This window comes from Mustela nivalis, assembly GCF_964662115.1.
Source record: "Mustela nivalis genome assembly, chromosome: 15".
NCBI classification, from domain to species: Eukaryota; Metazoa; Chordata; class Mammalia; order Carnivora; family Mustelidae; genus Mustela; species Mustela nivalis.
Window position 1 is genome coordinate 28964563 of NC_139034.1, and position 23576 is coordinate 28988138.

The 23576-nt window shown below is 35.4% G+C and overlaps 2 protein-coding genes across 8 annotated transcripts in view; one reads left to right on the plus strand and one right to left on the minus strand.

Annotated features, from left to right (window-relative positions):
* Nucleotides 1-23576, plus strand: part of LOC309849226 (uncharacterized protein) — a 125332-nt gene that overhangs the window by 82708 nt on the left and 19048 nt on the right. For all 7 annotated transcript variants that reach the window (XR_014303550.1, XR_014303551.1, XR_014303574.1 and 4 more), the window contains 2 exons: nt 9554-9752; nt 12421-12480. The gene's annotated coding sequence lies outside the window, so the exon portion shown is untranslated. The remainder of the gene's footprint in view (nt 1-9553; nt 9753-12420; nt 12481-23576) is intronic.
* KCNRG (potassium channel regulator) lies at nt 18390-23556 on the minus strand. The gene is made up of 2 exons (XM_082701566.1): nt 20892-23556; nt 18390-18672 (listed from the first exon to the last, which is right to left on the minus strand). The coding sequence occupies exons 1-2, from the start codon at nt 21470-21472 to the stop codon at nt 18432-18434; spliced, it is 822 nt and encodes a 273-aa protein (XP_082557692.1). The 5' UTR covers nt 21473-23556; the 3' UTR covers nt 18390-18431.

The following is a 23576-nucleotide window of genomic DNA, read 5'->3' on the forward strand; positions in this document are numbered from 1 at the left end:
CTCAAAAGTGAAATGGGGATGGGGATAGTTAGTAAGATTTAAAGATACTATTTGAAATGACAATGAATGCATCATCTTAATCCTTGCCATTAAAATGTAAGGGCATTAGTACTAATAGGACAATTTTGACTAAAGGAAATTACAGGGAAACGGATTTTTTTTTGTTTTGTTTTGCTTTTGGACAGTTTTTATTGATAAAACTTTTTTAATCAACCTAACACTAAGGAAAGTGCTCTAAGAAGTTCAAGATCAAGTTTTCCAGAAACATGTCACTTGTCTGAGAACTATGAAATAAATGAAAATGTTAACTTATTAAATACTGGAGTTGGAACATAATATTTAAATAGTAAACGCTTTTAGTTGGCATTTATTTTCAAGGCTGTTGGACAAATCCAGTATAGAACTAGATCATTAAGTTTTCATTTTCCTCTTAAGACTTCAAAGGAAAGTAAAGTTAAAAAAAAATTAGAAAAACCAACAGAAATCAATTCTACACAAGTTCTTAATTGTACAGTTTTGGTTTGAGAGGATTTATAGTGTCAATGGGGACATTATTTGTTGTTTATATTCTGTGGTATTTGGATGTTAATAAGCCTGAAAGGCCATAGCTTGGACTTAGAGTTACACTCTGGAGATTCCCTTTTTGTAGTTAAATACAGGGGACTCCAGCTTCAATTGGAGCTTTTCCTCTTGCCAGGCACTTAGTAGGTACTCAGTTACTTACTAGGTGGAGTATTCCCAGAAGGATCAATATCACTCTGAAATTGGCAATGTGGTCTAGCTGATTCTGGCATCAGGTATGCAGGAAATAATTTTGTAGTATCTTTGCCAGTTCTTTTGAGCCCAAATCATTTTTGGGCTCACAATTAAACAATGTTACGGCTTGGCTAAGAAGATAATTCTTTTAACATCTCTTAATGCAGGCTTCTTATTAGTTCTTACAGTTAAGTACTTTTTCAAACCACTCTGGTTCTCTTCCAAATAAGAGATTATGAATATGAGATAACTGTAAATACAATAATGAACATCAGCCATGGCACAGTTTTTATGGTGTATTTGCCCCTCTGGGAAATCCAGTGATTTTTTAAAAATTATTTAAATGGTAGTTTTAGTGAAAATGACCCAAATCTATCAAATTATTTTAATACCTTCTAGGATTAATTTTTTTTAAGTGCATATAAAAACCACTCAAGCTTTAGGTATTGCTATTAATGCTAGAAATAACTGCATGGTTGTCCTTTGCCAGAAACTTTTACATTTTGTAACCCATTTAAGTCTCATAACCAACTGGTGAGGGAGGTATATCATTATCCCTGTGTTATAAATAAAGAAATTGACTTGAAGGGAAATAGTATGCCTAAAGCCACATAACTTGTTAGGGGGCAGGGGCTGTCAGCTATTCAAGCTTAGGTGGCTTGATTGCAGCTATCATTCCCTTAGTAATTATATTTATAGCCTGAGTCCCATAGCTAATAGGAGGCAGAGGAGACAAAATTAACAAATATTAAGCCCTAAAATGCTAAAAATAATACTGATACCTTAAAAATAGGTTTGTATGTGGAAATATTCTACCAAATACAAATTATCTTCTCAAATATTCCGTTATGGTATTACTGTCCAACTGAAAGGAAACATACTCTTAGAAGTGTATTTTGGTATATTTGACATGGGGTGTGTTTATGTATCCATGTCCTTTTGTTTCTGTGGTCCATGGATATACATGAATTCAGACAGCGTTAGTGTAATCATGTAGTCATCCCCTGAGAAAACTGTTCCCACCTAACTGTCCAGAGTAAAGATCTATCTATCTATATGTTATACTTAGTTGTATTATTTTTAAGGCATTAAAGCATCAAACATCATTGTCATACCAAACTGTGTCTGAAAGCTCATCAAAATCTAAGAAAAACAGACCTTTTGTAACTAAAAGGCTGCAAACTATACAGTATAAATTGTGACTTGTTTTGGAGATTACCTGTAAGCTATCACACATTCTATTTTCTTATTATTTCCTATCAATTTAAAGAATTGGACTTCTGGAAGGGCTTAATAATAAACTTCATTCTGTCTCAGAGCAATTCCAGGCAGTATAGCAAATCCTTACTTAGCATTTATAAATATTCTCTGGTATTACCTCAGAAGGGCAACCTCCTCCCAGCCTGTCCATGTACATGCACAGAAAATTAGTAACTCCCTTTTCTGTACCATCATCATTATAATAGTTTTATTATTGCTTATGTTATGCCATACTGTAATTTCCTTATTTCTCTGCTGTTGGGCTAAAAGCCTAATGTGGTTGAGCCCAGAGACTATATATTTTAATTCTGCTCATTTATGACTGGTGTAAATATAATTGATGACTTTACATAGCACTAAATATGTTAGTTCCTTTCCTTATTATATAATACATTGATACCAATATTAATATGGCTACTCAAAGCAACTCACTAGTCAGCTAGACATTAGATCTTGCTTTTTAGTGAAATTCTCCCAAGCTCAATTAGGTCAAATCTATTTATAGATCACGAGTATCACAATTTCACTAAAGGATCAGAAGGAAAAGGGAAAAAAAAGTTAGAAACACGAAATATTGTTTGCCAGGTAATATAGTTTTATATGTGAAATAAAGTCTGTGTAAGGGCTCTTTATTTCTCATTGCGATGATGTACTCGTTAGGAATAAAGAATTTCACAGAACATATTTTATCTCCTAGGTAACAGGCAAGAAAAATTTTTACAACATATCTGATGTTAAGTCTTAAGAAAAATTGTCCCTAGAAGGCTGAAATGGATTCTTAGATATTCTTTCTCAGATTTTACAAGAAAGCACTATGGAGGTCAGAATTTTGGTTAGCTATTCTACCATCTCAAGATTTAGAGTTTTAAGTATTAAGTACTTTAAAAGTATTAAAATTATTTAATGGCTGTTTTTCTACTTCATTGATATCTAATTGACCCTATAGCTGGTTGCTTAAGACAGCTTCAAAATCCAAGTCAGACTTGCTTAAGCTAATGAATTCATACAAGCTTGTATGTAAGAATCCAACCAAAACAGCTCTTTGTAACTCTTCCACATCAAGGAACAGATGTTTTCACCTGAATCTTTGAGATCTGGGTATGACTCCTTTACCTAGCACTGGATTTGTGTTCTTGATGATCTCCCAAACCCTGCTTGCCTGAACCCCCAAAGTACCCAGCCTTTGAATCTTGTCTACCTGAAACTATGATATTCAGTTGCTTCGCTCTGTATTTGGAAATCTGGCTTCTGGCCTCTACTTTGTTTGGGGGAACCCAAGTATATTCCCAAACTACCAAAGCTCATAATACCTTGCTTGCTGTGTACATAGCCCATTTAATATATTTCACATGGTAGTTTCTGTTGCTCTTCATACTTAAGTCCTCCCAAACTAGACCTACCTTGTCAAATATTTGGGTGTTATATTTATAGTTAACAAATGAATTCCTTGATAATTTACCTGACACATATGCTACTCTAAAATAATTTTTACTTTTAATAACTTCTCTCAACTGCTCACTTTCAGAGAATACACAATATCCTCATTTTTAGACAAGTAAAAGCCTGAGATATCATTGTGTTAGAATAGGGTTTTGATATCAAAGTTCTAGATACAACACATGGCACAAAGGAAGCATAAGAATGATAAAATTATCTTATAACCTTGTCTTCAGTACAGGCCTGCATATATAGTAGTCCCACCTTATTCGTGGGGAATATGTTCCAAGACTCCCATTGGATGTGCGAAACCACAGATAGTACTGAACCCTATATATAATGTGTTTTTCCTATACATACTGTTTTTCATGCACACACACATACATCCATGGTAGAGTTTAATTTCTAAATTAGGTACAGTAAGATTAATAACAATAGCTACTAATAAAATGAAGTATAACAATATGCTATAATAAAGTTATCTGAATGTGGTCTCAAAATACCTTGTACTCACTTTTGTGATGATGTGAGATGATAAAATCCCTATGTGGTGAGATGAAGTAAGGTAAATGATGTAGACATTGTGATGTAGCATTAGGCTACGGCAGATCTGATGGTTCATTAGAAGAGGGATCATCTTCTGGACTGATTGACAGCAGGTAACTGAAACCATGGAAAGCAAAACCAAGGACAAGGGAGACTACTGTAATTATTATCCATGGAGAGATCTAAAGTGGTTGGAAACTACTTTTTCTGGCTAAGTGTACTTTTCATCTTGTTTCATTTCCTGTCTTAGTATAATAATCTTTTTATATGAAATTGCACTTTGCATTTTTGTAATTTTAATTTATTCATACAAGGACTATATAGTTTTACAATTTGTGATATCTGATGTTATTTCAAGTTACAAAATTTCCTTACACATGTAAGAAAACATTAAAATTAAGGTGAAAATATATCTCACATAGTAGATATCTAGTAAGTATTTAATATTGCATAATTCTGAGTTATTTCTCATGGGGGTTTTTAAAGGGAAGTTAGAATTTTTAGGATTCTTTTATCAACAAATCATCTTATAACTTTAGAACCTTCTCTGTACTTTCAAAGTTTTTACTTTTAGTAGTTTTTTTTTATTTAATTTCTCACAGTTGAAAAGATTAAATGTCTCCTGGAAATAGTAAAATGAATTTTTTAGATTAAATAATTCTTTTTAGACTATGCTTTTGGTTCTGTTACTTGCTCCTATAGAAAATAATATAAGCATCCCTTAAGAAATAACTTAGAATTGATATTCATTCAAGAATTCATATAAGAATTAGGAATAATGTGGAAAATCAGGTAATAGAAATTAAAATTTTCATTATATTACTTTGAGGATTCTAGACACGCAAATCTGCAGGTTATTTTCTATAATTTTGTCCTTATCTTTAAGGTCTTAGACACTAACATTTCCATCAGCTCATTCTCATTCAGTAATGTTTTTATAGCTATTCATTCATTTAACAAGTCACTTTGTTCAAAGGCACTTGCCTCTATACATATACATGTCTCTTCAATGTCATCAAAATGCCATTTTATTCATATAACAGTTCAGCATGTGAAGAAGCTAAAGTTTCCCACTGGCTTAGAAGACCATGAAATGAAGCAGAGCAAAAGGTTGTAATGCAGTAGAATAAATTCATTATTTGTGAATATTATGCTAAAGAGCTATTTGGGTAGCGTGGACAATTTGCCAGAGGATTGACAGTATAAACAGAAGCTTAAACTGTTCCTATCCAAGAGATGTTAAGTGTGGTCATATTCAAATTAAAAATTTTCTGTGGTACTACAGGTTAGTTATGTCACCTTACGAAAGTTGCTATCTCTCTCCAGTCCTCCATTTAAAATTGTAAGAGACTGAATTTGGCTCTGTCTTGTCCCATATTTTAAAATCTGAACAAAGTCAGCCTCCAGTATACCCATTCTGCAAATAATTCTTTATATTGACATATTACAAAAGCAAAGGAAAAAAGTTAAATCTTGTAGGTTTGTGTGGAAAGTTTAATATCACGTTAGAATTTTGGGAATTAAGGGAAATTATGTTTAACTTTGCTGTTGTAGAAAAGGTGGTTAGATTTGTTTCTCCTAACCTTTGTCAAACTGACACCTTGACTGTGAGATACAGTATAAATAAATAAATAAATAAATGAATGAATAAATAAATAAATAAATAAAAAACATTCCCTCCTGGAACTTAGAGAAGGAGAAGCACTTGCTGTACTGTAAATGAAAAATAATAATAAAATTTTTAAAGTTTACCAGATGAAGCTTAAATTGATTTAATAGGACAATGTGGAGTACTAGATGATTTAGGTAACTGAAGTTTGCAATTACCCTAAACTTTTGTTTGAATATTTTCTAAAACATAAGAAGTTACACTATTTCAGTATATTGTCTTAATATTGTTAAATTTTATGAGTAAGGAATCATTATCAAGTCATATAAAATATTCTGTAATAATAGGTATAGAAGTTTTAAGAATTATCTTCAATGTGTTTTAAGCCATATATACCAGAGGATATTTGATTACAAGTTTTTTTGTGAGGTATAGTACAAAAGACTAATTCAGACTAACTAAGGAGTTGATTTGAAGAATTTCAGTTTCCTCTAGGCAAAATTTCACTTTATTTTCAAGCTGAACATTACTATATTGTATTCATGATTTGACAGCACACTTAAAGATGTACATTCTAAAGGATTTGAATTAAAAACTTTCCATTATAATCTGTTGCTTATAAACAAGGCCATGTACTTGTATATCTCTCCTATTATCAGAAATTGGATCAGAAGGGATTAGATTATAAGAATGGCCACTGGTTTTGATCATGGTTATGTATATGTGGTAGAGTAGGACAGTTTTATTAATACACAAATCTGTTTTTGGATAGTGTGAAAATCTGAGTTGGTTGTAATTTGAGGCCTCAAATTCTATGCATGAGAATAAATATAATTTTAAGTCATCAAAAATAGTTACTAGGGCGCCTGGGTGGCTCGGTGGGTTAGAGCCTCTGCCTTTGGCTCAGGTCATGATCCCAGGGTCCTGGGATTGAGCCCCACATTGGGTACTCTGCTCCACAGGGAGCCTGCTTCCTCCTCTCTCTCTGCCTACTTGTGATCTCTGTCTATAAAATAAATAAAATCTTTTTTTAAAAAAGTTACTAAATGCAACTTTAAAATTTTTTAAAAGTTGAGGTGCCTAGCTGGTTGAGTCAGTACAGCATGCAAATCTTAATCTTGGAATCATGAGTTCAAGCCCCACATGTGGCACTGGGTTTACTTTAAATTTTTTTTTTTTTACTTTGTTTGCATTTTTTGAGTAATTTTTAAAGGCCTATTCAATGCCCACTGTAGTCCTAAAAAGATTGTCACTGTCAACAAAGAACTTACAGCCTAGAGGGAAATAATATATTAACATACAAGAAACAACTAGAAAATAGTGTAGTGTAAATTCTGTCATGCAGACGAAGTTCAGTAGAAGCTCAAAATGTGGACCTAGACTTCTTTCATCAAAGAAGACTTCTTAGGTGGGAGGTGACCTGGCCTTAAAGAAAAGGTAGAAGTAATTCAGTGAAATGAAGAAATCAGAGACTTCAAGTATAAGAAACATGAGTCAGTGCATCATCAAGTAGGAAAGAATAACACATAATACATCAAAAACAGAGATTGGGGGACACCTGGGTGGCTCAGTGGGTTAAGCAGCTGCCTTCAGCTCAGGTCATGATCCCAGCGTCCTGGGATCGAGTCCCACATCGGGCTCCCTGCTGAGCAGGGAGCCTGCTTCTCCCTCTGCCTCTGCCTGCCATTCTGTCTGCCTGTGCTTGCTCTCTCCCCCTCTCTCTCTGATAAATAAATAAAATCTTTAAAAAAAAAAAAAAACAGAGATTGGTATTGGGGAATAGATAGGGAAATGATTGCAACCATGTTTGAGATTCCTTTTTTGTTGAAGATTCTATTTATTTGACAGCACAAGTAGGCAGAGCGGCAGACAGAGGGAGAAGCAGGCTCTCCACTGAGCAGGGAGCCTGATGCGGAGCTCGATTCTAGGACCCGGGGATCATGACCCGAGCCAAAGGCAGATGCTTAACCAACTGAGCCACCCAGGTGCCCCTGAGAGTCTTTTCTTTTGCCTAAGGTGCCCTAATTTCTAATAGAAGAAGACAAGAGTATTTGAATTCCCTGCAACCCTGTGAGCCAAAATGTGATGACCTGAAAGGGGGGGGGGGGGGACACAATTGGAAGGAAATCTAGAATTAAATTAGACAAGTGTACCCTAAATATTAGGGAGTCTATGGATTTTCACTCAGCAAATCAAGTGAGAAATCTTGAGAGGAAAGGATTTCATAGCCAATATTTCATTACCAGGGATATTTTTTGCTGTAGATAAGAGGAATATTAATGCTATGAGTTAAGCTATGCTATGAATGACTGTGAATTAATAACAAAGTACTGTTAAGCCAAATAGAAATACTCCTTTTCCAAATTCCTCTCTAATTTGCAACTGAGCCTTAGCTCAGGTTGTTTACTCTTAAGAGTGTCATTTCTCTCATCTTCACCTGTCTAAATCTTCTCAGGCTACCTACTCTGTGCATTAAATTTTCCCAGTTCATTTTTCCTCCTCAGCTGGAAATGCCTTTTCTCTCTTTTGTGCTCATTCATATACCTGACTTAGAACAATTAATATATCGTACTTCATGGACATGGATTATCTTAACTCTGTATTGTATACTCTGCAAAATTAACATAGTAGGTGCTTGATGAAGAGCAGTTGGTTGCTGAAAATCAGCAATAATATCTTTACGATAAATTTATTCTGGAAAGGCTGAATACGGCTAGATAAATACAGAAATGCCTAGGCTCCTTCCTGGTAATGTAAAAAGTTCTTCATCTTTTACTATGTTTACAGAGCTCCTTTGATTCTGTGCTACCTACTATCACTCGTGCCTCAAGTCTTATTTATCTTAAAATGTTGTCTTTAAAATTTTTTTTAATCAAAGCCAAAACCTGTGGGTAGGTTTATGAACAGTTAGAAGGCCCCTGAAATTTCAGTATCCCTCTGGAGGGCCATTTGTAATCTAATTGATAATCTAAAGCTTGTCAATGAAATATAATATAACTGTTTTCTGTTGGCCTTTATTTGTATGTCTCTGAGGAGATGGGAGATGATAGAATGGAAAGTACTTACATTAAAAAATACTTCTCAAGAAACACCATTACCATAATGATAAAAAAAAAACAAATGTATTGAGCACCTGCTGCAATTCTTTGAAGTGTGTCTTTAAATTATATCCTTCTGAATCCCTCTGCTTACTGGAACCACCTTATTGAGTGAAATAAGTTTTCTAATTTTCTTGGACAGTTGTGTAAAAGACTATCCACATCACACCAATGAAAGCTTTTTTTTTTTTTTTTTTTTTTTTTAAGCGCTACTACGCCCATCATGGGGCTTGAACTCAGACCCTGAAATCAAGTCTCGTGTTCTACCAACTGAGTTAGCCAAGCGCACCCCAGAGAAAGCTTTTAGAAATCTAAGACTAGGGCGCCTGGTTGGCTCAGATGGCTAAGTGTCTGCTTTGAGCTTGGGTCATGATCCCAAGGTCCTGGGACTGATTCCTGCACTGGGTTCCCTGCTCAGGGGGAAGTCTGCTTCTCCCTCTCTCCCTGCCTCTCCCCCGGCTTGTGTTCTGTCTCTTTTTCTCTCAAATGAATAAATAAAATATTTCTTAAAAAATCTAAGACAAAACTGTGACTCAAATATTAAGCATTTGTTTTCCGCTAGGACATTTAAATCGTATTTATAATGTGATAAGGATTTATTTTATATACCCTTAGATCTTTTATATAAAATCTGTATGACATTTATGTCTTTTTCAGAAACTATTTGTAAATTACATTTTTTTGAAAGATCTGTTGTTGCTATTGAGTTTGATTTAGCTTTGAGGGTGGTTGACTTGTTATATTTAACATTGAGCTGAAAGCCAGAATTTCAACCAGCAATTAAATAATGGTTTATATAGCAAAGCAATTTCCCCTCTATTGATTTGCTTTATGACCTGTTTTCTAGGCATGTATTTCGATACCACCACCGCCTCCCCTCCTAAGGTGAGAACTGACTATTCCATGTGTACCTAGACCATGTGGAGAAAGGACTGAGACTGAAAACAGAAAACAGACATTGTCCGTATAGAGCAGAGTGCCTGACCACAGCTCACTCTAGCAAAGGGCAATAAATGCCACACCAGATTATCTCTCATCACAAAACTGTAAGTAAATTTGAGGAAGCACAGGGGAATTAGACCGTTGTCCCTACTGACTCAAAAACTGTCTTCATTTTATAATTTGTGGCCTGTCTTCCATAAATTAAGGTATACTGAACTGTTAAATAGTGGACTTTCCTAGTTTGTGAATAAGAATTTAAGGTAAAAGAAAGTGCAATATTCCCTGAAAAAGGAACTTGGAACCTTTGCCTTAAGACCTGAAATGAAGGTTATATGAACTTGGAGAACTGGGTTAAAACTACGTAAATAGGCCTTTGCCTAGAAAAAAAACTAGAGAACTTCAGTCTTGATATAGCATAGAATAGGGAGACATTATGGCCTCTTCCAACAAAACAATGGAAGTTGACAAAGTAATGGAATTTTTGGAAATTAAATATAGCAGTACTATATAATATATAGGATTCTGAGATATAAACTCCGGTGGCAAAGAAACTGGGCATGTGTAACTGTTGTAGTAATCTAGGAGTAAAGAAAACCTGAACAGAATAATATCACTGAGAATGGGGATAAATAATAAATTTAAGATATTTTTTAAAAATTTGTAGAACATCATCATGAGTTGGATAAAAGGATGGTGTCAAAAAGTATGTTTTTGATACTGGAAGACAACAGCAGTATCACTGAAAGAGGACAGTTAAGAGAAGCTAGTGTGAGATAGATGTGTCCCATTTTGGTAATACTGAACTTAAGATGATATCCAGGCATTCCATTTGAAATACTTTAATTAAAGATCACTGAATATAAAAAAGGGGAATTCTTAAAAGTCGACCTCGAAAGGTACATTTATCAGTTATCCTCATAAAGCTGGTAAGAGTAGACCAGCTAACTGAAACTATTAAGGACAGTAGATCCCTTTCTTTTATTTCTCTTTTCTTTTTTCTTTTTCTTTTTTTTTTTTTAAAGATTTATTAGGGGCACCTGGGTAACTCTGTTGGTTAAGCATCTGCCTTTGGCTTGGGTCATGATCCCATGGTCCTGGGATCCAGCACCATATCCGGCCCCCTGAAGAGCAAGAAGCCTGTTTCTCCCTCTGCCTGCCCCTCCCCCTGCTTGTCCTCTCTCTTTCTCTCTATGACAAATAAATAAAATACTTTTTAAAAAAAAGATTTAGTAGCACACATGCGCTTGCAAGTGTGCAAGCAGGGGGAAGCGACAGAGAATCTCAAGATGACTCTCCACCAAGCATGAGCCCCATTCAGGGCTTGATCTCAAAACACTGAGATCATGACCTGAGCTGAAATCAAAAGTCTAATACTCTACTGACTGAGCCACCCAGGCACCCCAATCCCTTTATTTTAAAAAAGAAATATGTAACACATAAATTTACATGAAGTAATTATTTCATTAGGTATATAATCTTAAGTAAACATTTCCAAAAATCAACTCTTTTTTCCTAAACTGTCATATCCCAAGCTTATGCCTGTAAGAAAATCCCTACACTTATATTAGTTATGAGAATTAATAACTAATGTGTGTTAATATTCTTGAACCTTACCTTCATGTCTATTAATAAAACAGAGATCTTTCCCAGTATTAGATTGAGGGAATGAAACTGAGAACTTAAAGTTCAAATAAGAATGTCAGTTAAAATTTTATAAAATTGACATGGCTTTAATTTCTCAAATGGAAAGACAGGTAATTGAATTGTGGGAAATGTGCTGGTCTCCAGTTTCAAGAGACAGTAAAGCACAAAGACCTGGCATTCTGGCTGAGGAGCTATAATAATAAACAGAAATTTGAAAACCAGGAAGACAAGTTTTCCAAATGTGCAGTTTTGGCATTTCAAAGGAGATATAAGAAATTCCAGAAGATGGCCAAAAATAGGTTTAGATAACTGAGATTCCTTATATGAATACTTGTTTTTGATGGAGAAACACAGTCTTGTAGAAATGAAGTTTCTAAGAGGCTGTGACTTTCTTCTTCTCACCCTAAATCAGGTTTGCTTCTGAAAAAAGCTGTTAGCCAGTACAAATCCAACAGGGATTCAGTAAATTGTAGCCAGGAATTTAAAAGTGACCAAAGGGGAAAAAATTTTAATTTTTCAAATATTTTGGGGCGCCTGGGTGGCTCAGTGGGTTAAGCCTCTGCCTCAGCTCAGGTCACGATCCCAGGTTCCTGGGATCTAGCCCCGCATCGGGCTCTCTGCTCATTGGGGAGCCTGCTTCCTCCTCTCTCTCTCTGCCTGCCTCTCTGCCTACTTGTGATCTCTCTCTCTCTCTCTCTGTCAAATAAATAAATAAAATATTTTTTTAAAAAAATAAATAAAATATTTAATATTTTAAAATATTTAATATTTCAAATATTTTGCTTTTCTAGGAGCTAAACCGTGTATTGTAGGATTTCTACTTAGAGTATCAAAGTATCTTGTTCTGTTTACCTAGTTACTACTTGCTGTGAAAAACAGCCACCTTCATCAGACAGAAATTCCACATTATTCTACATCTTGAATTGATTTTTTAATATATATACCATTTTAATGATATGTAAGGAACCCTAAGATGTTAATCAGTAATATGTCTTCTGGATATATCAGCATCTTTTAGACCATTTCACCTCAACCTCTGAATCATTTGATTAATTCAAGTTCAATAAACCTAGGACTTCAAATCAGGTTATATAGAACGGGGAACATTTTATTCTGTTTCTTTCCTAGTTACATCTGACTTACATGCCTGGTCTGATGACTTCTTTTTATGACTCCTAAATTGTGGAGGTAAGTCAAGATTTAATATCAATTATAGTCATATAACATTCATTCTGAACTTGTATTCCCTTAACATTTCTTTAATTACAAAGCATTCTTATAATATTGCATTTTTATTAGCAAATTATGTATGTTCCAATTTTGCCTGGACTGTTCTACTCTGATTAAATGTGTAATTTTGTGTAACTTTCAACTAGTTAGTATTCCTATATAAATCTGTATTTTCATTCATTTCTATTACCCAAGTAAACTTTTTTTTTTAAGATTTTATTTATTTGAGAGAGAGAGAGAGAGAGAGAGCACAAGCAAAAGTGGGGCAGAGGGAGAGGAAGAGGGAGAAACAGACTTCCCGCTGAGCAAGGAACCTAGTCATAGGGCTTGATCCCAGGACCCTGAGATCATGACCTGAGTTGAAGGCAGATACTTAATCTACTGAGCCACCCACACATCCTACCCAAATAAACTTTTAATAGAAAAATACTATGGGATTTTTTTCTGTAGTCTTTAGCTTGAATCAGTTCCTTCAGACTCTTTACATAAAGTGTCATCTGTCTTTGAATCTGCTATAATACTTGTTTTTCCAAGTGCCTATTCAGTGAGACTACAGTGTTCCAAATTTTTCAGTTCAGTTGAGACCATTAAATGTCCAGCATTGTGGGGGAGTATAAAGATCAGTATAAAGCACAATCCCAGGCCTCATCTTAAAAGAATTCGTGGAAGCTCAGACATTGCAGCCAGCCTTCTTGGGGGTGTCTTACTACAAGGAGAGTAAGCAAACCTCTCCTGTTTGGCTTCCAACTTGGGAACCCAAAGAAATTCAGATTCTTGCTGGAGTGTGAATAGTGGAGAGTAATATGAAATAGAAACACTTGGTTTGGGGTATGTTTTACTCAACTGTTAAGAATAAAAAGCCACTTTTTAAAATAATGATCTCTGGGGGACCTGGGTGACTCAGTCAGTTAAGTGTCTGCCTTGGGCTCAGGTCCTGATCTCAGGGTCCTGGGATCCAGCCTCACCAGGCTCCCTGCTCAGGAAGCCTGTTTCTCCCTTTCCTTCTGCTGCTCCCCCTGCTTATGCTCTCTCTCTCTCTCTCTCTCTCTCTCAAATAAGTAAATAAAATCTTTAAAAAAAAAATAATATAATGATTTCTGGATTTGAGGTGTTGGTATGAAATGTGAAGGTACAGAATACTGCCTACCTAAAATTTCTGTGTAATGAGACAAATCTTAGGCACATTTTAGTTTGGGGAGCGAAATCCTATTTATTTTGCTTCATGTTGTTGCTCTTTTACTGTGTGCCATGCTTAATACTTATTTCCCATTTACCATGTAAGGTGTTAACTTTCTTTCCATTAAAAGATTTTTGTGGTTGGATCTATCTCATAGTTTAGGTAAATATTAAGACATTTCCTAAGCTTAATATTTATGACATAATGAGTTTTTTGGTGAAATTTTTACATAAATTTTCACCTCTAATAGGTCTGATAGACGGCCTAATAATTCTTGAAGTGTAGTTCTGTGGCAAAGCCAGTGAGTAATTATGGCTTTTACTAGGTCATTGGTAGTCCAGAAGTCTTAAGTAATTTTAGTAATGTATTCTCATGTCAACTCTATTTCTTGAACTTTGTTTGAAACACTAAGTTTGATATCACATTTCTCTTTCATGGGTTCTTTGGCTCCAGGAAGGTGATAAAATTTCCTAAATTTATTTTTTAAAACATTCTCCCATAGTAGCTCTTCTGCATTGCTAAACTTGCTGGTAAGGAGTCAACTCCCCCAGCACAGAGGAGAAATAAAGTAGAATATGGGAGGTTTAGAGTGCTCTAAGCAAGTCTTTCATTATCTCAGCAATGTTTCTGATGATAACCATTTCTATTATTTGTGATAGAGAACCAATACAGAAACTTACAAAGCAAAACTGAAGTTTGTCAGTTGTAAGCAGTATAGAAGATAAATTTGAAATATCTTATGATTCCCTAAAACATGTATTATTGCTCTAGCTGCTTTCCTTTGACCATTTTATGTCATTTCAGGCTCCTGATTTCAGATATATTTTGGAAGCACCCCAAATTAATTCCAACTTTACCATAACCTAAGAATTCCTTGTAATTGTGATTTGTATATTAAATTCAAGAGTAAATTTCAACATTAGATCTCCTTTTTAGAAAATCTTTTTAGGGACATCTTCCAATCACTTATAAAGTAAAATTATTGAGGTTCAAGAATAAGCTATTTAGGGGTGCCTGGGTGTCTCAGTGGGTTAAAGCCTCTGCCTTTGGCTCAGGTCATGGTCCCAGGGTTCTGGGATTGAGCCCCGCATCAGGCTCTCTGCTCAGTGGGGAGCCTGCTTCCTCCTCGCTCTGCCTGCTTCTCTGCCTACTTGTGATCTCTTGTCTGTCAAATAAATAAATAAAATCTTAAAAAAAAAAAATAAGCTATTTAGTGCCTTATCCAAAATAAAGCCATGGATGATGGAGAGAAACTAAAATAAACATAACAGAAGTAGGAGAATAGGGTAGACCCAACTACTAATGGTCCTGTTAAGGACTGACAGAACTTACTGTATCATTGTGATAATTCATGTTTATATATGAGATGGATTGATAGGTATGTATGATTTGATAGGTTTTCAGCATCATTTGCCCAAGACAAGCTTCTGCCATTATTTTCTTATAATTTAAATTAACACTGACAAGTCAGTTCAGTCAAGAAGTTAAGTGGTATCTGTATGAAAATGTTGAAGTTTTTTTCTTTTCTAAAGCAGGCAAGAGTTTTTAATTTGCCTGTGGTGCATCTAATATATCCCTGTTTTCTTCATACTGTATTTGCCTGCCTCCCTTTCTAAAATGAGACTCTATTTTTTGCATATCTTGATATCCCAGTGACAGTGTCCCATTCTATTTTAGAGTAAACACAAAAGGCTTACTGAGATGATCTTGACAGATGTGTCTCCAGATGCGATAATCTCTAAAATATTTATCAAAATAAGAAACTCAATCTACTCTTTTCCTAATGAATAATATATTTTCCTACGCTTTTCCTAATGAATAATATATTTTTTTAAAATGGAAATAGTCTATCTCCTAAAAACCTCTGCATTGTGAATTCATAACTTTTTAGAAGTTGTTGATAATGCTTGTTATTCTTAATAATAATGCTTGTTATTCTGATTAAACCCATTGTCAATGTTATGAATTGTTTTTGTGAAAAAACTCTAGAAGGGAAGGCATTGTTTTGTTCCCTGTAGTATCTCCAATGCCTAAAATAGTATCTGGCACACAGAAGGTGTCAGTAAATATTTACTGAATGAATGAATGAATGTCATATATATTGTGTCTCTATAGGTAGTATGTTTCTACTAGCATATTAAAAAGAATATTTTATTTCTCAACTCAGAGTAGTTTTCTGCGAATGTGAATGACTGAGAACATATTAACAGTGATTTTTTTTTAAAAAGATATTTATTTGAGAGAAAGAGTGTGAGAAAGAGCATGAGCAGGGGGAGTGGCAGGCAGAGAAGCAAGCAGATGCTTAACCAAATGAGCCGCCTAGGCATCCCCTAACAGTAGTTTAAACATTTCCTGTCTTATTATTTGCCAACCTTTAAAAATAATTTTTGTTTCAGTATTTTAAAACCAGTTATCAGTTTTTTAATGCTCTTATTAGCAAAGCTCTATACACAATTAAACAGTGTTGTATATATAAACTTGCCAACTGCATCCAACTAGTTAAGTCACAAAATGTCAGAAACTTAACAGAATAAAAATATTGTGCCCTAGAATATGGTGCTAGCAAGGAAACCAAACACATCATCCCCAAAATTAAGATGACACAGTAAAACAACTAAATTGACTTTTTTGCCAAAAAGTGGGGATAGGTGCGACCAAAAACAAAATACTTATTCAAGGGGCTTTTTCTCTTATTTGGGTCATTATTTTCAACTGCTAACCTTGATGTTACTAATCTTGAAGTAATTTTCACTTCTACATTATATAACCTGTTGAGATACTGTTAGGAAATTATAAAAGCAATTCTTCTCTACAATCTAGAACACAAATCTATAATTGGTAGAAATTTCAGAAATGCAAATTCTTTACTAGGGGGAGGGTTTTCACAGGAAAGGTAGATAAGCATTTGTATCAGTATAAGATAATGGGCCATACTATGCCATTATAGCCCCCCTAAAATTCCTTTCTCCACACACACATACATGTTTCAGGTGTATCTTCTTCCTTTCTTTTTTTTTTTTAAATAGATAATACATCTTCATGATCTGTTTAAAGTAGGTCTTCATTCCATACCTAAACCCCACTAACCCTGTTCCCTTCTACATAGGTGTCCCATATCTTTGCTGAAAATTCTATACATGTATAAGAAAATGAGAATGTTTCCACAAATGGAAACTACACACACACACACACACACACACACACACATAATGGAAATATATTTTCCCCTTTATACATCATTCTGCACCTTGCATTTTTTTCCACTTACAGATAGATATTTGACAATCTTTACTTAGTTTGTAACCTGTTGTCCTATTCTTTTAAGGCTACATAGTATTTCATTGTGTGGATCATAATTTACCCATTCCCATTGATGAACTGAGTTTATTTCTTATCTTTTGCTATTATGACGATGTACTTTCTCTCTTGAATATGAGCTCTTTGAGGATAAGAATTTTTGTCTTACTCATTTAATCCTGAAAACCTACTATGATGTCTAACAGATGTTTAACATATCTTTGAACGAATTAATTGTACTTTTTAAAAAGGTACTCAACTGCTTCCATGCAGGTTTTTAAGCTTGCTGTGTGTTTGGTGCTCTTTGAGTTTAATGTTTCCTTTTCTAGATGTTTATCCTAGGGTTCAAAATGACATATATATATATGAAGAATTCCTACAAGAGGAATCACTAAGTCATAGTATATGGATATTTTAAATGTTAGGAGAGGTTATTCAGAAGCTTTTCACCAAATGTAGGTGCTAATTAGTAACAGTTTATTCCTCTCACCAAATGTTTAATAGTGCTTTACACACAGTAGTGTTAAAACTATTGAGTTGACTGAGCTCACATTCAAGTGAAAAAAGTTTGTTTTTATGATGTCATGTAAGTCTGTACAGAGGAAAGGTCTGATTAATATGCCTGGGAAAGAGGAAAACAAGGCCTCAGAGAAGAGGTACAATTGAAAGTAGGCCACCAGTCTTCATTTTTTCTTTCCTTTTTTTCTTTAAGATTTTTATTTATTTATTTGTCAGAGAGAGAGCGTGCGCACACAAGCAGGCAGAGGCAGAGTGGCAGGGAGAGGCAGAGAGAGAAGCAGGCTCCCTGCTGAACAAGGAGCCCAATGCGGGGCTTGATCCGAGGATCCTGGATCCTGCTGAGCTGAAGGCAGCAGCCTAACCCGCTGAGCTACCCAGGCAACCCCAGTCTTCATCTTCATCATCATCATCATCACTGTCACTAACAGTTACTTAGTGTCTACCATGTGCCAGACAGTGTGCTGAGTACTTTGCATTATCTCCTTTTATTTTCATATATCCTATAAGGAGATACATGATCCCCATTTTGATAGATTAAGAAGTTGAAGCAGAGAGAGCTTAAATAATTTGCCCAAGTAATATAGGAAGTAACTGATTAAGTTGAGATTTGAAATCAAGCAGTCTGATTCCAGAACCCACTCTTGAGAGCTTATTTTCATGAAGAAAAGAAAGGGAAAGGGGCATTGAAGGTGGAAGGAACATGTGCCAAAGCACCAAGTGGACAGTGTTATTTAGAGGGCAGCAAGCAGTTAGTGTGGCATAAGCACTGTTCAGGTATAGTTGCCCGAGATGGCATACTAGGAGATAAGACCAAGTAAGGATGAGTATGTATATGACTAACACACATGCCATAAATATGGAATTTCCAAACAAGAAAATGGCAATTTCTCTTTACTCTAAAAAAGAACAGAGAACTTCATTTCTTTTTCTGAGATTGCTCTGACGTGATGGTAATCTCTGATTTCAGTGTTTTGTTCATGGTGAGAGCTTCAGGCCTTTTTATCCTTTCGAAGCTATAGCATTCACTTTTGTCTTCAGAAGATAATGTTCTAGTGCTGACTACGTGGAAGCCTTCCATTAATAAAGTGTCGATTAGTAAGCCGAGGACATTAGTTCCGTTGGCCAATTTTCGGTTATCTGGTTTTATAGAAACATACCTAGGACACAGAACAGATGTTTGATTATAAAGCATTCCCTTAGTAACTAGCAAAATTAAACATACCAATTTGATTTAAAACCTCAAATAAAGTTATTATACCATTTTTGATCAGTTTTTTTGAGACTTCCTTTATAAATCCAAATTAGTAATTACAGGGTACTGAAAATAGAGACCTTCGTGTGATCTCCAAAATCACTTAAATCCACATTTAGGAATATAACCAATACTGATGAATTTTCATTGAGAAATTACTTTCTGGAGCAATTTGTCCAAACAAATTAGCTTAATTTTTTAATATAATTTAACTATTTCTAATTTCATTTCAATTTACTTAATGTTATCTTAATCATCTTAATTAAATGAATTGATTCAATCATTTTAATGAATATTTTAATACATTTAGTTTCCCCCTAGATCTAATTCTACCCATTATAAACACTGACATTACAAGAATTTTACTTTTGTAACTTATTTCTATCAAATGCATTTTTTCAGGTACAATTTTGCAGATAAAAAAATGTCTATTTTATTGTCAATTTTTACTCAGTAACTATCCATTGTTAAAGAGTAAAGTACAGGGTCAAAAGGCCTCAGGAGTCAAAAATGACAAAATTTTATATTTCCTAGGAAATTCTATAGAACCAATATGCACAGTTCAAGAAAAAAACCAACCTGAACTTTTCAGATTGGCTGTATGTTAGTTTTAATAATGTCAGCATAACATGTCCACATTGATATAGCTGTATTACCCTTTTAAATATTATCAAGGTTATTTTTTTAATAATTTTTTATTTTTTATAAACATATATTTTTATCCCCCAGGGTACAGGTTTGTGAATCACCAGGTTTACACATATTTTTATGTCTTTGAGTCCTCTCAGCATTTGTTTATTTGATTTCGAGGGGCACCTGGGTGGATCAGTGGGTTAAGCCTTTGCTTTCGGCTCAGGGCATGATCTCAGGGTCCTGGGATTGAGCCCCGAGGCAGGCTCTCTGCTCACCAGAGAGCCTGCTTTTCCCCCTCTCTTTCTGCCTACTTCTCTGCCTTCTTGTGATCTCTCTCTCTCTCTCTCTGTCAAATAAACAAATAAAATCTTTTAAAAAACAACAACAACAACAAAACACTCTGAGATAAATTAAGTTCTCTTTTAATTTTTCTTCACAATCAACCTATTAATTTAACTAGCTCCCTTTTCCCAAAGTGATATTTCAACCTTTCTTGGGAGGGCAGGAAATTATTAAGTGTACTAACTGAAGAATTGTCATATTGCCCAGTGTTCTTCAGTTGGTAAGTAGAACAAAGGAGTGTGTTGTGGGAGAGGCAAACATTGATAGTTCCTGATGATAACTGCTAAAGTCAAGAAAATATCCTAAACTATGTGTACCTTTTCTCCCCCACAAAAAAAAAAAAAAAAAAAAAAATTTTTTTTAAGTAGTATCAGTAAAGACCATATGCAGACTACTTTTTTTCCTCCTGAAAATTAAAGCCAGCTTTCAGTTACTAAAGCAATGGTGGGACAGTTACTAAAACATTAAGACATTTTTAAGAAGAAAAAAAAGTATTCCTGACAGCAGAGTAGAAATCAGCCTTAGTGTTCAGCCAAGAACAACAGGGGGAGAAAGTGAATAATTGACTCAGGAGCTACATACTGACAGCCTATCCCAATATTTTGAGTTGTCTCAGAGTGCCAAAGATGTAATGGATACCAAATTTGCTATGGGATATATCTGCCATAATGGTGTTTAAAAGTAAAGTGAGACGGAGGAAAATCAGTAGCCAAATGATAAGGACTAAAAGAACAAATATATGTAGAGTGTAAGGAAATCAAGAGAAACTACTGAGACTTTCCTATAGGCCAGCCACTAAAAGAATCTTCTGGGGGAAAAAAAGGCGTTGTCTGTCTTAAACCAAATTCACTAACAAAGGAACATAATCTATAAAATTATTTCCTCTTAAAACTTGAATGACCATGGTTCCAATTTTTCCTGGACAGTCTTGGTTTATTCCTATTGTCCTACATAGTAACAATACCCTCTTTCCCTCTGAAAAATAGCCCAATAATTATCTGATCATTCTACCCAACTCTATTTATTACCTCCAAAACATTTGAGTAATAATTTTTTCCAAGAAAAGTTTCAACCTTGAGAAACTTGCAGTTTTGAGGGGAAACATCAGGAACTGATATTAGAAGAGAGATACTTCAAAGTACAAAATACCTGACTCCAGTTTGGTTATCAGTAGCGCTGTCCGAGCCACATTGGAAAACCAGGTCATGGTGAGAAGGTCTTTGTGGAGGCAGTGGAAGTAAGGTCATCTGAGGAGGGAAGGAGTTACTACTCCAGGTCAGTGCTGAAGGTTGCTCTATAAACATTGTAATCCTCCCAGTTAGCATCTCAATTGTTTTGCTGCAAGAGCCAAACACTCTGAAAAATGCTTGAGTGTTTTGGCTTTGGAAATGCACCTCCACAAGAGCAGGTCTTGGCTGTAGCAGGTGTTCTTGGTTTAAGAGATCAACCAGAGGATCCAGTTCATAGAAAAGAGCCTCTCTCTGAAGCCTAAGATGGTCTGAAAAGTCGGTGGGTAATAAGAGCTGGTGAGTTCTCAAAAAATCCAAGATGAAACTAAATAGAACACCATCTCTGTCCACAAAAATCTGGCCACCAATCATCTTAAATTCTTGGTCTCTGCCATCTATCATTCGTGTCAACCGAGAAGCAGGAAACTGCTTTATGGTAGAAAACTTTGTTGTGAATATCTTCCCTCCCACATTCAAAGTGACCAGTTCCTGACTACTCATCCTTTTCTTGCTTCAAACTAGAGGTTACAGACTTAGGAACTTGCAAATCAACCTCTAGCCATAGCTAGTTATATATGATTAAGAAATGAATGGGTGGGGAAAATAACAAAAGAGAACTAGAATCCCATATAACTAAAGCAAATATTGTATCCATAGCTGTGTTTGCAAATTTGAGTTGCTTGGGAACTTGCAGTATACAAAATGAAAAAGCAACAGATGAGGAACTGGATTGTTTAAAAAAAACGGCTAATATTTCTAAGGATAGATGTCAACTAGATCCCTTTCCTGTATCCCATTTAAAAAAAAAATTATCCATGGGGGCACCTGGGTGGCTCAGTGGGTTGAAGCTTCCGCCTTCGGCTCAGGTCCTAATCAGGGTCCTGGGATCAAGCCCCGCATCAGGCTCTCTGCTAGGCAGGGAGCCTGCTTCCTCCTCTCCCTTGCCTGCCTTTCTGCCTACTTGTGATCTGTCAAATAAGTAAAATCTTTAAAAAAAAAAAATTATCCATGAAAACCTATTGTAAATCTCTATTTTAAAAAAAAGTACTGGGAGTGATGCCTGGGTGGCTCAGTGGGTTAAATGTCTGCCTTCAGCTCAGGTCACAATCCAGGGGTCCTGGGATGGAGCCCCACATTGGGCTTCCTGCTCAGTGGGAAGTCTGCTTCTCCTTCTCCCTCTGCCCCTTCCCCTGCTCATGCTCTTTCTCTCTTGCTCCCTCTCTCTCAAATAATCTTTTAAAAAAGATTTAAAGATTTTAAAAACCTTCAAAAAAAAAAAAATGCTGAGCAGAAAAGCATTCCCCTTTCCCCAGATCTCTTATCTATAAGTTGTCATGGCAGAAGATTTGCAGAGAAATATTATTGTAATTTATAAACCCTTTAGCAATTTAGTGGCTAAATCATTAATTATCAGTTATGGATGAGACAGCCATTACCTCAACTAGCAGCTTAATTTGACTTACTCCCATTGCTGGATTCTTTTTTTTTTTTTTTTTTTTTAAGATTTTGTTTATTTATTTGACAGAGAGAAATCACAAGTAGGCAGAGAGGCAGAGAGAGAGGGGGAAGCAGGCTCCCCACTGAGCAGAAAGCCCGATGTGGGGCTCCATCCCAGGACCCTGAGATCATGACCTGAGCCAAAGGCAGAGGCTTAACCCACTGAGCCACCCAGGTGCCCCCCACTGGTGGATTCTTTTGTACTTTAAATTTAGTTGCTTCCTCTCAAACAAATTAAAGAACAGGGTGACACTCTTGGCTTTCTAAGGAATATCTTGTTCCATGACAGAAATAGGGGACTAGAGAGCAGTTCTAAGATAAGATCACTTCTTGTTTTCATCTGGATTCTAAGCAAGATGAGTACATGAAGTATTTTTAATCTATGCGAGGTAGGAGGCACCTGGGTGGCTCAGTCCATTAAGCATCAGCCTTCAGCTCAAATCATGATCCCAGGGTCCTGGGATTGAGCCCTACATCAGGCTGCCTACTTAGCAGTCTCCTTTTCCCTCTGCCTCTCCTCCTTGCTCTTGCTCTATCGCTCTCAAATAAATTTACAAATAAACAAACAAAAAAACTGTGGGAGGTAGTACATCTTTATCTCATGTGAACATAAGGGTTTTAAAGCCCCCCCCCCAGTAGTGTATGTATGTATGTATTGCTATCTTTTTATTTTTATTTAAATCCTAGTTAGTTAACAAATATGTTTTTAGCTGATTACTTTGTACCTTATAATAGCTGAAAGATTGTTCCATCTATTGTCAAATTAATCTTACTTCTCTTTGAAAAGATGTTAAATGGTGGATTGGTTTGGTTGTACAGTTGCCATGATACTTTGGAATGGCATAACACTTAGCTGCCAGTAAAAAGACTTTCCCACTTCCTGTTCTTGCCATGTGTTGGGCTTTTTTTTTTTTTTTTTTTTACCTACACCTTTGCTTGCACAGCCACCTAACATTTCCTTTGAATTCCTTTGGTGATAAATTCACAAAACCAAAGGAGGAAAAAGGCAAGCGGAAATCTCCACCCTCCTAAAAATGTAAACTTAATAGAAGAAAAATGCCACTTTTTGTTCACCTTAAATTTACATTTTAACAAAAAAGTAAAATTT

Bases quoted from the DNA above. Each gene is read 5' to 3' on its own strand.
- KCNRG (XM_082701566.1), bottom strand. From the start codon at position 21,472: ATGAGTAGTCAGGAACTGGTCACTTTGAATGTGGGAGGGAAGATATTC. The intron at 18,673-20,891 runs GTATTTTGTACT...TCTGTGTCCTAG, and splicing joins GATAACCAAACTGGAGTCAG to GTATGTTTCTATAAAACCAG.